The following is a 15,326-nucleotide window of genomic DNA, read 5'->3' as shown; positions in this document are numbered from 1 at the left end:
TGCTTTTGGCTTCCTAGTCAACATATCTGGAGTTTCTGCTCTTACTAATCATTCCTCACTTGCACTGAACCCTAGAGACGTCTCTGAGGGACCTAGCTGGCACTTTCTACTACTTTCCTGCCAAATCTTTTATTACTATCAAAATGACTTCTACCGCTTTTGGTGTGATAAGCAGCTATCATATACTCTTCTCTCTTACTCTATAGAGTTTTTGAACTAAGTGAACAAGGTGGCCCTTTCCTTCTAATGAAGACTGTCCTTAAAGGTAGAAAGACTTCTAGGAAAAAAAGGACATGATGTTTGAATGGGGAAAATGAAAGGATTTGAAGTGTGAGGTTTTGGTGACTGAAATAATTTCCTTCACAATCACAGGTCTAGGGTTAGGGGAGTGAAACGGGGAGAGCTGTTGAGGGAGGATAGGAAATTCTTACGGGTTCTGGGCAAAAAGTGAGGTGGCTAGAAAGTTTTGATGTCATTGGATAGCTGGTGCTAACATTTTACCCCAATACCGTTGCTAGTGCCTGTTGCTCAGCTGGCAAACAGGTGAACCACCCCATAGAACATTTGCATCTTTTTCCAGTTGTGTTTGCACAATCACCTCAACTCAGCAGATTAGCTCCACATTTTAAATATACACAAATGTATAACTGCCTGGGCATTAAGTATCTGGGCATTCCCTTCTTTTCCTCAGTCAGGCTTCTTCCAACTGGAAGTGCTGAGGCCTGGCTTGCGTAAATGTTCATATGTGTATACAAGCCCTGATGTCTTCATTTTTTTCATCTGCCAAGAGGAGCAGAGGGCAGTAGTTTAGGTCAACACAATGGGATTTTCCTAGTTTAACTGAAGTTTTGCCTCAAGCAACATGCTTGTCAATCTATACACATACACACACCAGTTTCTGCTTTCTTAAACACATCCCACAGTACTGTTTTTCCTTACTATCAAGTTACTGGATTCTCCCCAAGTACTTTTTGCTAACAACTACCTCTGTGGGGCTTACCACTGTTCTTGTACACTTCAGGAACTAAATACGTATTTGATGAGTTAATGAAAAGATACAGAAACTTGTGTTTCTTACTACACGTAGCTGTAAACATTTAACTTAAAACTATTAATTGGAGGAATTTGTTAAACACGCAGATTCCTGGCACCTCTCTACGTAGACTGTGACTCAGTTGAGCTGAGGTGTGGTCCATCTTAAACTGCAGTTAATTTTGAACGTACTTCAAATAGTTTTGAGAAACACTGATAATGCTTCCCAAATAGCTAATTTACATCTAGTCATCAAGAGTCCTTTCCAAAAAATTTTTGATGGCATCTAACGTTTAGAAAATCTAACTTTATGACCAGAAAACTTTCCACTGGTCTAAAGAGAAAATTTTAAATGCAGGCCTCTTTAGCAAGTCTTAAGCAAATCACAACTTACCATTTGTGGAACAGTAACCCCATTTTGAGTACTAACAAGGCATTTTGAGATAAAACCACTGAATATTGAAAAAAACTACTATGTTCATTTCCCTGTAAGATCCAGTCTCTGTATTCCAGTGGTATCAGTTATCAGGAGTAACTACTTGATCACTCAATAGTTTATTATCAGTTTCATTATGCAAACGATTAAAAGTTGAATAGTACACAAAAATTTAAATTCCTTTTCATTCCTGAAAAAATTTTGGTGCAACCTGGTTTCCAACATGTCTGTTGGCATTTTGTTAATAATTTTCAAATGTAGGCTAAAACACTTTAAAACTTCACACCAGCCTAGTCCTTAGTTGCTTCTTACAAAATTGATTCAACACTCCATTTAAGTCCATTTTAAGCTTGTTTTACTTCTCTGAGAATATTCTCAATGTAACTCAAATTTCCAGCCTATATTCAAACACCATTTACCAGTAACAGTGGTAATGAAAAGGGCCTCTCCCCCTCCCAAGCTGTATACCCAACGTGCCAATGTCAAATATTCTCCAGTCTATTTTTCATTAGGTTCTTGGGTTCAAGGTCTCATTTTTTAAAGGCAAAAATGAGAATACTTTCTGCTAGTAGTTTATTAACATAACTGATTTTTGGAAGGCGAGTGGAAGCTCTGAAAGCCAGTGTTCTCTACAGGGATGCTTTCTTCCAGCAGGTTTAACAATCTGACTAAAACATCATTACTGGTGTAAACTTTCTCTAGAGGAAGGGCTCATTTCAATCTGAGTAGGCTGTACTACCCCAAGCAACCCAAACTTACCATACTTAAACTACTCAAGAGGGAAGGTAACACCCAAGAGTAATTCAGGCTAATTTCACCTTTGGGGAAGCCTTATCACAGGTATTTTAAGTGATGTTGTGGTACCATTTATTTCATTTATCAAGAGAACACTCAATTCCCCTCCCCAAAACTAAAAAAGGTATCATTTAAGTTTGTCACTTTAAATGGCATATTTAAATGTACTGCCCATACATATTTCACATAAACTGTTTTCTCATTTTTTTTTATCATACACAAATCTTGAAACTGCCCATATTTCACATTCTGTCGTACACAAGTCTCTTTTCTAAACTTAAAGCAAAACTGCATCCACGAATCCCTGTCTATTTAATTGTTGGGTTGTTCCCATGCTTTCTGGGCAGTTGGAGGCTAACAGGTAGCATTTTAGGGATTTATAAGCCAAAAATCAGGGGAAAAAAACACTGTATGTAAATATTCTTACAACACAGTAGGGCTATTTTTAAGACAGAAACCTAAAAAACAGTGTATCAAAGTTAAGAAGGACTTGTAGAATTGGAATGACTCAGCTCTTTATGCTGTTACCCTTTAAGAAATTAAAAGAGCCCAACTACTGGAATTTTAAATTTACCAATAGTACCAAATCTATTTAAAAATGCTAGAAAAACACTTCACACAAAAAATATATAATGTAAGATTACTGTATTTCCTTGTAAGAGGAACGTTTTAACAAATTTTACAGGTGTCAATCAACCCTTGTTCAAATTGGGCACACATCAAATCTAGCATTATAGGAGTTTTATTTATTTGGAAGTGAACTTCTAACTATTAATACAAATGCCAAGATACTACAGAAAACATCCACAGGAATTTTTTTCATCTTTTTTGAATTGTTCACAAACATTTCCTACATAATCCAACATACAACATAGAAATGGTACATCTTTTTCTTTCAATTTGCATACAATGGAAAAACAAGAATATATATATATTTTACAAAGTTTAACTAATAAGACACTAGCAAGCTGACAGTTTAAGTCTATAGGTAAAATTATCTAATAAAAAATAATCAGAATTTGTTTAGCATCAGTCACTTCCATAACCAAGTATTATTCTGATTAATACTTGCTGCTGTTTGGTATATACTTATACCACTACTCCACCTGTACTGCTCCCCCTTGGTTTTCACAATTACTAACAGAAAACTGTTGCAGAGCAGGGGCAAGCATTTGTAAAAACAAACAAACAAGAATACCCAGCTTATTGTAAGCATGAATGTGTGGTGGAATTTCCTCCCAAGTAATGGACTTTCAAACCATCAAGAAATCACCAGAACTGACTTTGTCAAGATATTTTGCCTATGTCCTAGAGGAGATGCACTTATTTATATCCAACAGAAGACTGAAAATCAAACTTAGTGTTTATAGTTTGGAGGCCGGTTGGGGGAATTCAGCCATTTGAAAAATGACCATCTTAAAAAAAAAATGACCACCAAAAAATAGGTTCACTAAATTTATTTTAAAAATCATAAAACGTTTCTTACAAAAGAGCATTACATTCTGCACACTGCTCTGAAATAGATGCCAGGGACATATGGACTATTGTTACTTTTCCTCCCTGTCCCCCACCCCCAAATGTTACAGTGACCACAAAGCAAAGTGTTCACAATAATTACATGGGGGGAATTTTTTTTTTAACCACCAACAACGAACAAAAATTAAAATTCACTCACTCTGCTGCTGTTTCAAAATTTCAATGTTAGTTTTTGCACACCCTCCCCCACCCCCCAACCCTGTTTGAAAGGAACTAAAACATTACATCTGGTGAACAGCAAAGATTTCACTACACCTCAAATGCAGAACACCTATGAAGCAGAGGAATGTTGGCTTTTTAAACAGAAGCAGATAAAAAAAAAAAGATGCAGGACTCCTTCAGTTCTTCACTAGTCTTAGAAAAACTTTCCAGAATACTGCTTCACACTATAAAAAAGAAAAAATATCTTGCATTAGAATCCTTCAACATCTGCATACTGCTTCACACTATAAAAGAAAAGAAAAAAAAGTACGAATTAGAATTTGTTTGTAACATCTTAATCAACATTAAGACAATTTCAATGCTAAATTAAACCGATAATTATGTCCATTACACAATTAGAAATAAGAATTAAAACATTAGCAAATATGAAATAGAGCAATGTAAAATTCAAGAAAAAAAGATTAATAGTAAATCAGACATTAGTAGAACAGAATTAAGAAAACCAAAAGTTGTTAATATTTGGTAGAAAAGACAAAGAAATGCCAGTTAAGGTGTGAAATGCTGCATTTTACTGCACCAATCATTTGTCCTGTAGAGGCATGGCCTGTGCCATATGGCAGACTGTGATTTGTTGTCGATTTAGTTATCTAAAAACAACAAAATCACTAGTCTTCCACACAGAACTAGACCAACATCCACTGAAATCTTCTATATTTTCTACAGGCTCTGTATAATTTATAACAAGTGGTTCTGGCAGCAGTTTTCACCAGAGAAATGAGAAGTTTGCTTGGTTAAGGCTTCTTCCAGCAAGATTAGTATTGAATGTCTTCGTTTTTAGTAAGAAAGAAGAAAACTGAAGCAAAGCTATTAGAATGTTTAGAAGTTAGGTCCCCAAAAGGTTGAGACACCATGGCTTCTAAAAGAAAAATTAGTTGAGAAGAAAAGCTTTTTAAAGTTTTAGTATGTGTAGGCTAACATAAAGCTAAACTCAAACTGACCTGTTCTGCAGCAAATACTGTGCATTCTGTATCTGGTCCTGTGTTCCTGTAATGGTAATGATCCGATCTTCGGACCCTTCTAAAGGCTCATCAATTTTGATCGAAGCTCCTGACTCATGACGGATTTGTTTAATCCGCTGACCACCTTTGCCAATAATAGATCCAGCCAACTGAAAAGATTTTTAGAAACAAGTGTTTATGACATACTTTCAAAAATATCTGTATTATTTTGTATTTTCAGTGACCATAAAGAGCATTAACTTTGTACAACTTATTGACTTTGTTTTATTAATGTGTAGATTTGGATTATAATGTATTTACAACACTAACCACCATTTCCTTTCATGAAAGAATCAAGGGCTCAGAACCCTTGTAACTGCTTTTAATAGTACTGAGTATCATTTGACAAGACTCAAACTGCAGAATACCTCACTGAAGTCCTTAAAACATAATTTTAATCCTAAAATGGAATATTTTTGTTAAAACCTTTTACTTAAAGTCAGGGAACTTAAAATGACTCATTAAATACCCTTTGTAATATTAAAGATACTTACATCTTTGGGAATAGTTACTTGTGTAGTAATAATAGGTCCACCAAGATCACCATATGAGCCACGACCCCCTGCATAGGAATAATCTGATTTAAATAATGAGCATTAAGTTCATTTAGAAAGCATGAAATAATGTTTGATTTCACAAAGGAGAAAACTTACCATATCCAGAGCCACCCTAAAACAAACAAAAAAACAAAACAAAACAAAAAAAAAACAGGAAAAAAAAGATTATTTTGCCTCAAAACTTCAGGTATTTTAACATCCCTAAAACCCCTCAGTTTAGGATACCAAAGCCTCCCATATCCTCCCTAGTTAAATAAATTTCAGAAGACAATCCTTAGGGAAAGAAACCATACAGGTACACAGCCTTCCAAGAAACAAAAACATTACATATGGGTAAATAAAACACCTAATTGATGAATAAGCAAGCATCTTAAAGCTGTTACTGACAAGAATGCAAACACCCATGATACTCAACCTGTGGTTCATAAGCCATCTGCCACTCTGATGGGCTCCATGTATCTATTGCAGAGTCCCAAGTTTCATCAGCACTGAAACCAACCTGTGTTAAAAGATTAAACTATTAACATGAGCCTGTCTCTATTCGTCAAGGACACTATATTTTTTATGACCAATTTCTATTTCATATCTTTATAAAATACATAAATTGGCAAAACCCACAAATTTGGGAGGAAACAAAGATGGATCAATAGCCTTAATATTCCAGCAAAAAAAAAAAACAAAAAAAAAAAACAAAAAAAAAACACCTTAAGTAGCTACCTAAAAAAAAGTCCGCTTGTGGAAGTCTTCAGTTAATAGTATCTTCAACAAAAAATGCTAACTACCTGACTTTAAGACCCCTTTTAGCTCTCATACAGATGCTGTATTTGACATATCAAAGGTCTTACCATGCCATCATAACGGTCTCCAGGTCTTCCTCTTCTGTCATAGGCCATCAGATCTCTGCAAGCAAGCATAACACTTGTAATCTCAGCTTCTTTACATGTCACTTACATCAAACAAAAAAAAAAAGTACCCCCTTCACCTCTGAAGTATAGCTTTACCTATGTTAATAATGCGAGTGAAAGAAACTTACCCTCCTCTAGGTGGTGGTGGTGGAGGAAGAGGAAGATTCCGAGCTCTGCTACCACCCCGGCCACCTCGTCCAGGAGGAGGTGGAGGAGGTCCTCGACGAGGGCTCATATCATCATAATCTCTTCTAGATGGAGGCATGGGACGCCCACCCCGACCAGGAGGCATTCTGTCAAAGCCACCTCTTCCTCGCATGGGAAATCCCACTGGACGTCCACGGCGGTCATCAAACATCATTGTAAAACCACCATAATCGTAAGTTTCATCATAAAAATTGGGATCATAAGGCTGAGCACGTCCTTTGATAGGAGACTGAAACAAAAATACAGCAAGATTATAGATTAAAAAAGAGCCTTGGTTCATATTAGCCTTCTTGTTAACAAAACATTTCACATCCTTTTATTTGAGGTACTTGACACCAGGACAGGAATAGGCAAAGATAATAGGAAGAATTTTAAAAATGTACTATTTTTGGTGAGCCCCAAACAAAAAAACCAAGTCTTAGTGCTTGTGAGGTTAAGATTAATAGCTTGATTTTACCCTTAGATCTTAAGAGACCACAAAACCTCTTTCACATTTCACAACGGGGAATTACGAAGCTCTGACCACCCTGAGGGGATCAGTATCCTGGATAAGCCTGTAACCTATAGTGAGGCACAGCACTTGGGAAGCTGTGCAGTGTAGCACTATAGAACCATAGAAACTTCATTTCAAGGACCAAAAGCTATTAAAATTATCTCACCTAACATTAAAAAAAATCCACCCTCCAGATTCTCCTCTAGTATTTTTAATTTAAAGTGATAGCAAAAGCAGAGTGATAGAAAACTGTTAGGGAAGGGATAAACAAAATCTATTTGCCTCAATGTTTTGAAACTACTCTTGAATAAAACATGTTTTATGAAATTAAATATAAATGAAGTGTTCTGAAGGTACCTCTGATATAAGATCAAGGATGATCTTTATGCACTCTACAACCCTATCAGGTTTTCCTCCAATAAGAACAACTCTGTCAGTGGACTGAGGACAGCATTCCTGGAAAAGCTTGATCGTTGTCTGAGTGTTCTGTAATAAGTTCACAAAAGCAGCATTAGTCAATCAGAAAAAACAAATGCACCGAAAAACCCCAGGTTCAGGTAAATTTACATTTATGTTTCAGTAATTCCCCTCACAAAAAACCTTGTTAAGTAAGGGACAGGACTTTGCAAAGACACAAAAATTTTGGCAAAATAACTTCTCTAGCGTGGCCAGGTTTTTTGGGTTATATTTCGATTAGCAATCTAGTTAAATATGGAAGTGATGAGGAATCTTAGGGGAAGAAACTCAAAGGGGGGAGGGAGTGAGAAGCCCACCAAACCAAATCTATACAGAAAAACTATTTTCCAGTAACACAGCGGAAAAAAAACAATGCTTTTTACCTCTCGAAGTTCTTTGATTTTAGCACCTTTGACCCCAATAATTCCTCCTGCCAGACTCTGATGAATCAACAGTCTCAACTCGCAGTCAAAGTCGCTTCCTTTATAGTGTTGGTACTGCAGAGGGAGAATTATAAAATTTTAGACTCAAATCAAGATACCCCATGAATAGACACTTATCTGCTATAAGCATAACAATATACTGTTGCAGTGAGCAACCTGAATTTATATTTCAATAACTTTACCAGTTATGTGCTTATTATCCTCAATAGCCAGGCCCAAAAAGGACATTCTGCACCACCTTAAAAAACTATTTTATTTTCAGGTCCTGCAACACCATACCCACACTGCAGCCATTTAGCATGTCGCTGTTACCACAAAATTATTATTAACATTCAAATAACACCATAATAAAAATGACTGCAAAGCACTTTGCAAATGTAGTTAATTCCCACTGCAGCATGGAGCAGGGTCAACAGTGAGTTGTAAGACCATTAATTTATCATGTTTTTAAGCCTTTTTCTATAGAGATGGGAAAAGTACACTATGTTGAAAATAAAATTGATCCTATGGGCCAGGCTCCATACTTCAGTGGGGTTCAATGGCACTATGACATACATTTAAGCATTCCACAGCATCAGATTCGAGCGGGAGCTGGCTGGTTGCAGTGGGTGATGGCAACTGCAGGCCCTGAAAGTAGAAAAATAAGAGTAATAGGTTAAGTGTCTAGTGTGATCAGGCTATTGTCGCATATATTGGTAAAGCTACTACAACATATTTCACAACTGTCACTAAGTAACAAGAAACTAGGCTAAAAATCAACGTACAAGGCTTTTCTCTATATATCTAGTAAACAATGGCATAGAATTGAAAAGTTCTCAAACTAGAGTCATCCTTTCCAACACAGTCCCAGTCAATATTCTAACTTAAAACCTCCTCTAAAACTAAAGCCCATAAAATATACCCTAAACCCATGAGAATGCATGACCACAGGTAGTTCCTATCTACTCCAGAGTGGCCAGACTACATTTTTTAAAACAAATAATATAGGTACAATATATTCCTCAACATTACACAGCAAAGGATTAAGACATTGCTGCTACAAAACTATTATACCCATTGTCTCCCCATCTCTCCCATTATGCCCCTTTAAAACATCCTTAAACACCCCCCAATTGCCAAATACATTAAAAAAATGAGCCTACCTCTTCCAAGGTAGGGATGATTTTCTTCAGAATTTCTCCAATTGTTTCAATATCAGCACTGATACTCAATATGCTGTCAAACATCACAAATAGCAGATAGTACAAAAAAGGTGGAAAAGAAAAATGAGTTTTGTGTTCATCATCAGTAGTCATACAAACTTCTACAGAGAAGTAACATACAATTATTTAATACTCCCCATTTAAAGTAGCCTATTTATACATTGTTCACATGCATTTTGTTTTATGCCCAATACAAACATGGTAACAATATTAGGAGACTTGCAGAGAGACAGAGAGAATGGGCTCTTGGAAGGGCTCAGATTAAGTGGGCAATAAATTGACCAGAACTGAAGCAGAGTTGAATATTTCTGTTCCCCGCCACCACTAAGTTAATTAAGGATACCCTCGCTGTTACATTGGTAAAACTGGCACACCTTCTCTTAGGCAAAGTGGGGAATATGCAAGTGGTGAACATTGTATTTGGAGTAAGGTTATGGATACCAGTTAGAAATTAGATCACTAATGGGCTCTGCAAGAAAACAAATACAAATGCGAGACAAAACAAAGACAACACAAATGAGAAGTGAAGGAAAGTGAACCAGAGTTAGCATTTCATCAGAAAAAATTATGAACAGGCAATGTTGGGAAGCAAGGTGGGCCACAAAGACAGAGCGAGAGACTATTTCGGTAACAATTTGATTTACAATGCAGCAAATATGCAACACTTGAAGCTGTGCTCCTTCCATCGAAATAAAATTAGTGGATCGTTTGGGTGGGCAACTCACGGTAAAAGTTCAGTGACAAAAAGACTTAATGGGGAAAATAAGACAGAAACTTGAAAAACAATACACCGTCTAAAGGGGATACTATTTAATTATATAAAAGGCAGGTAATAAAATACATTTCTCTCTTTCTATTCAGGCAGTGAGGCATAAACTGTTGGGACATACCGCTCGGGGCCACTGCTGTCTGGGACTGAAACACTGGCATTGTACTGCATTGGTCATTGGCGTTCGTGGATGTTGGCATTGGGCATGGGCATTCAATCAGAAGTTGTCAAGTATGGTACCCGTTTGGCAACGAGCACATTTTTGGGCATAGCCAACCAGGGTTTTCACATGGGCGTTCAGGGGCGGATGGGCCAACGTCATGGTGGGCAACGCAGGGGTAAGTCGATCCAGTACATGGGCAACGGAGATATATGGCCAAAAAAACAAGGAGAGGGAAAAGGGGGAAAAGCAATAAATTTTAATTTAATACAAACTATACTCATACTCTCAATTAATGAAACAAGCTTAAGTTGTTCTGAAGACTAACACAATAATGGACTTCTCTATATCTGACTGTGGCTTAACATTTAAGGACCTTTAATGATGGTAACTAGCTTTTTTTTTTTTTAAAAAAAACAAACGATGTTTCAGTAGCAGGCTGGCTCATGAGGGTAGACACAAAACCTGTCATGACTCAAATTCTTGAGGAAAATGGGGAAATTAATAACCCAGATAATTATATAGAACATCTGGATTAAGAGGAAAGAGGTTTATAAAAGACAAAACAAAAATTCCCACACCACCAAAAACCCTAGCTCTTAAAAGACTAGTTATTTTGGTTTCCTGGAAGTTTAAAACGCACTCCTAGATGCTAACAGGTAAGTTTGTAAAATTTAAACAAATTTTCAAGTTCAGTTTACAGTAAAATCAAGAAGAACATACAGAGATCTGCGACCAAGAGAGAAATGAAATACTATCAAATCAATATTCAACACAAAGCTATCATTTGCCTCAACTTTAGCAAGAAAACATCAAGAGTGTGTACATGAGAAAAAAAATTTAGGAATTGTGGTGTAACCAAGTCCTACAAATAAGCTCACTTCTGGTGATACTAACATTTACTGTGTCTAATCACAAGAGTCAACCCACTATAAAATATGAAGACTCAAATCATTAGCATTGACAAACTGTTTCCCAGTTACAAAATGCCTACTCTGTTTTTTATCCATATTTAAACCATGCAACCTCAATTTCTTTGTGCTCCATGTGTAAGCTGTTAAAGAACAGATGGACAAGTTGAAAAAAAAAATAAGGGAAATAAAAATTTCGGAGCTAAATCAGCCACCTGCAATGGTTTTCAGTAATACTGTATTTGATTCACACATGGGAAATGATGCAATTAAGGGTTTTTTTTATACCATTGTTATTTCTAATTAAGATGTTATCTTGCTTTTAAGTGAATAATTTGGTGGAAAGTTAATTAGAAAGTGAAGAGAGGTTTAATACAGATACACCCCCCAAATCGAACTGTCTGGGCTTTGTTAAATCAGGAATGGCAAACCCTGAAATCATCTATGTAATCAATTATTATAAAAGGCTTGTATCTAGACTATTAAATGATTTCTATGACGCTCATCTTTAAACTACAAACACATAAACTGAAGCTGCCTGTGTAGTAGTTTAAACTCTTTAATACTTACGTCTGTACGGAGAGCCTTAATATTCTTGCCTCCTTTCCCAATCACTGCCCCAGCATTCTGGAGAAAATAATGAGAGAAGACACTTATTTTATCTTTTCCTAAAATTAAGTTTCCCTATGCTCATAAGCTTTAGCCAAAACCAATCAAACAAACCCCACACAACTCTAATCTTCTCTTTTTTTGGGAGTAATAAGGCTGAAAATCTATTTGGGGATCTCATAACATCAGGTTAACAAAAATTAAGTTTACGCGCTTTGAGGACTAAACCCCAGGACAGCTTAGAACTATTCAGAATGCCAGAAATACACTCAGATAAAACTTAAGCACTGGATCTAATTTTACAGTACCTTTGTAAAATAGTAACTTATATACTTGTTAGTAGGTACCTTCACATTATGAGATAGTCAGATAAGCTGCCAACCAAAGAATCCACAATGTAATCAAGATATAACCTTTAATCCACTAATGCTTTAAGGATTACCCACACCCATCTCCTAGTTTGACCTGTGCAATGGTTAGGTTTAGGGTTTTTATTTTAATTGTTAGCAAAATAAGTCATGGCCTAGAAAGTCTGTTCAGAAAGAACCACAGAAATCTTTTAGATTCCGCAGCCTGTGTGTAGACCAAATTTGAAGGCTTCCCAGAGGGCCCAATCAGAACTTAATTCCTACTTGAGAAAGAACCAGTTTCAAATTTTCAAAAATAAAATTTATACCTTGCTCTGAAGCAGAATGCGTAATTCAACCATCTCATCAGTGTTTCTCGATCTTTTAAAAGCTTGTTCCTCTTCCATATCTTCGGCAGGGCGTTTACCTAGAAATTAACAGTTCAGATTTCAAAGGAAGCACCAGCATCTTCAAGAAAGGCACCTTTAACCACATTTAAAAGTAACTTCTTTCTGTTTTAAGAGATTTGTTGCTAATTTTTGGACTTTTAAGTATAATACAAAGCATGCTCCCTTCCAGTAACATTTTTCTAAAACACAAGATACTGTTACCAAACAGTTCCAAAGATTAGAAATTTCAAAATACTAGAAAAAGATTTTTATTATATACTGTCTTTTTTAAAATCAAGTTTACAGTTAATGATGCAAATGAGTTAGTTCTAGTTCCTAAATAAAGGCTAGGATGTAACTGACCGGGATCCCAAATTGAACAAATACCAAAATTAACAGTACAGAAAATGTATAAAGTTGTTAAAATGTCTTCTCACCAAATTCACCATTGGTTTCGGTGTTGGGAAAGGTTTCCTCTGGCTGTTCCGTTTCCATTTTCTCGTATTAAATGGACACACCAATCTGTTGAAAAATAGAAAGGCTAGTACGTTTGGCTTATTGGAAAATAATCTATACATCTCACTAAATATTAAAAAAAGGCAAGAAAAGACTCTGCTTCTAGAACATACCAGTTATTATATATCCTTGCAGAGCAGAACTCAAAGTGTTCTGGGCGGGACCAACTGACACCCTAGTCCTGCAGTAGCCTATAAAAACCAACACAAATCAGTTTTGTTTTTTTTCGGTTATTACTGAATACTAATGAACACCCATTTGAACACAACAAACAAAAGAGCTATTTTAAAAACTTGTTCCTTGGTTTTAGGGTCTTAAACTTCCAAATGACTACCTTAAAACACAAGAACACAAACCAAAGGACCATAATTGATTTTTTTCGGTAAAAGGACAATCACTAATTTTTAGCCATTGGATCAAATCCAACCACAGCAACTGGTTATTTTATATGATACATATACATAGAAGACCAGACACATGTGAGGCATTTAAGTCCAAGTTGCTCCCGAAAGTATAAATTTATGAAAAGGTAACAAAATGTTTATATTGGAATTTTAAATCGCTATGGGGTTTTCGTTTCTACTTGTGACTTGAAACAACATTCTCTTAACTCTTTACAGTTTACGGGTATAAAGGCAAATTCTAGGTATAGCCAACCGTCGGGTCTATCCACTGAAGGAATAAATCTGCAAAGCTGATAGCGCAGCTCTAACTACCAGTACCACTCGACTCTCCAACAGAGCCCTTGAACACCAATAGTGTCACTAGCGGGATATTTTAAATTACGTTAAAAAAAACCCAGTATACCCTGACAGTTATACCTGCAATACCAGAGTGGTGATAGTCCTGCAAACAGCCTTTTAGCTCCCCCCACCTCGGGACTAGTAGGAGGCTACATGTGGTCCCTATAGAAAAAGAATAATAAATAGCTCAACAGCTTAGCGCTAAAAGTCATGCCAGTATTTATGCCTCCCACTCTTCCCTAATGTTTGTCTCTAAACCACTCTAATGACTAACTGAAACGCTAACCTTCTGGCACACCACTCAGTTAAATACTGAGGTGTGGTGGCAGATCCGGATAGTTTCAAGACAAATAGGCTGTTTCTAAGGATAACCTATTCTTCAGGTCCTTCAGTCACCATCTCTCGGGCCGCGAAAACCACGAAGTACGTGCGCGACCAGCCCGGAGCCAACATGCCCTCCTCTCCCCAACACCCCATACCGGGATCCGCCACAGCCGAGTATCTGGAGCTGAACAAGCTCCCGCGGCGAGAGCACCAGCGCCGCACCTCTCCTCACCCGGAGACGACAGGAAATGGCGGCCCGCGTAATGGCGACTACGTGCTACTAGGCGGAGCCGAGTGCGGACCCCCTCCCCCACCCACCACGCGGTCCCGCGATCTCATCCCCCGCACCCTCCCCCACCGCGGGAGAGACAAAGCAACGGAGGCAGCCCGGCCGTCCCAGCTCGCCCGCGCCCGCTCCCGGCCGGGGGAGTCCGAGTGCGGCGGGACCCACACAAAGAGAACGGCAGCGTGGTCCACCGCTCTCGGGGCCCGCCCGCCGGCCCCCCCTCCTTCCTACACAAGAGGCCTAGCTCCCAATACTACAACTCGTCCTACCGGCAGAAGCCTCGCCACTTCCCGAAGCCTCTAGTACCACAAGGCGGACTGCGGATCTACGCTAGGGAAATGGCGGAGGTGGGGGAGGGGAACCTCGGCAACGTTCCCTCCCAGAATCGGCCAACCCCCAAGCAGCCCCCAAACGCCTCCCTCAGGCGGAGAAACGGGCCTCGAGCCCTCGCCCCCACGCGCAGTCCGCCCAGCCCCACTCCTCACCGGGCGAAGCTACAGCCCCTATGCCGACGCGCCGCCTCAGCCGGTCACAGCTAGACAGAGAACGAGCGCAGGCCCCCACCACCGTCCCCCGCCTCCCCGCGCTCGCCTACCCCGCCGCCGTGCCCGATTGGCTGCCCCGGCTTTACCGGTGGCGCGAGGGCGAAGCGATTGGCCCAACGCAGCATCAATCAAGGCGCCGGAGGAGGGGACGACCCCGCCCCCCACCGGCGCCTCCCTTTAGGCTGTAAGGCCGCTAAGGGCCCGAGAAACCCGGGCTTGGAAAAAGTCAACGCAGCCTTTAGGGAGGCCAAACCCCTACCCGAACCCATACTACTCAAGCCCCAATAACCCTAATTACCTATAGGCCACAAACCAGCGGGACGTAGGCAAGACGTCGAGGTTGGTGCAGCAGAGAAACAGAGGATAATGGCGTCCGCAGTGCTTTCGCCTGGAGCGCCCTCCTCCTTTCTCGTTCGCGCACTCACTAGCGGGGGGGAGGGAGGGG

General features: G+C 38.8%; 1 protein-coding gene across 7 annotated transcripts; it reads right to left on the bottom strand.

Annotated features, from left to right (window-relative positions):
* Positions 1-2,987: 2,987 nt before the first annotated feature.
* HNRNPK (heterogeneous nuclear ribonucleoprotein K) lies at positions 2,988-15,320 on the bottom strand. Of its 7 annotated transcripts, none has more exons than XM_010967422.3 (17): positions 15,180-15,319; positions 13,097-13,174; positions 12,905-12,989; positions 12,408-12,505; positions 11,693-11,749; positions 10,173-10,216; positions 9,223-9,295; positions 8,636-8,707; positions 8,021-8,134; positions 7,539-7,667; positions 6,610-6,917; positions 6,422-6,476; positions 5,992-6,075; positions 5,673-5,688; positions 5,514-5,596; positions 4,960-5,129; positions 2,988-4,245 (listed from the first exon to the last, which is right to left on the bottom strand). In XM_010967422.3, exons 3-17 carry the CDS (start codon positions 12,960-12,962, stop codon positions 4,212-4,214), a joined length of 1,395 nt encoding a protein of 464 aa, XP_010965724.1. In that variant the 5' UTR covers positions 12,963-12,989; positions 13,097-13,174; positions 15,180-15,319; the 3' UTR covers positions 2,988-4,211. The 7 variants fall into 7 exon arrangements, with proteins under 7 accessions (XP_010965724.1, XP_010965727.1, XP_010965725.1 ...); XM_010967425.3 differs by having other exon boundaries at positions 2,988-4,185; XM_010967423.3 differs by lacking the exon at positions 15,180-15,319 and adding an exon at positions 14,822-14,958.
* Positions 15,321-15,326: the final 6 nt, after the last annotated feature.

The sequence above is a fragment of the Camelus bactrianus genome, chromosome 4 (genome assembly GCF_048773025.1).
Source record: "Camelus bactrianus isolate YW-2024 breed Bactrian camel chromosome 4, ASM4877302v1, whole genome shotgun sequence".
In the NCBI taxonomy this organism is placed as follows: Eukaryota; Metazoa; Chordata; class Mammalia; order Artiodactyla; family Camelidae; genus Camelus; species Camelus bactrianus.
Note: the sequence above shows the minus strand (reverse complement) of the source record. Positions and strands in the feature narration are given on the sequence as shown.

What these genes read in the sequence shown, in the direction of transcription:
- HNRNPK (XM_010967422.3), bottom strand. Translation starts at nt 12,962, where the DNA reads ATGGAAACGGAACAGCCAGAGGAAACCTTTCCCAACACCGAAACCAAT. An exon ending in TTAAGGCTCTCCGTACAGAC is followed by an intron (nt 10,217 to 11,692) that starts GTAAGTATTAAA and finishes TGACCAATGCAG; the next exon opens with TACAATGCCAGTGTTTCAGT. An exon ending in TCATCCCTACCTTGGAAGAG is followed by an intron (nt 8,708 to 9,222) that starts GTAGGCTCATTT and finishes TTCTACTTTCAG; the next exon opens with GGCCTGCAGTTGCCATCACC.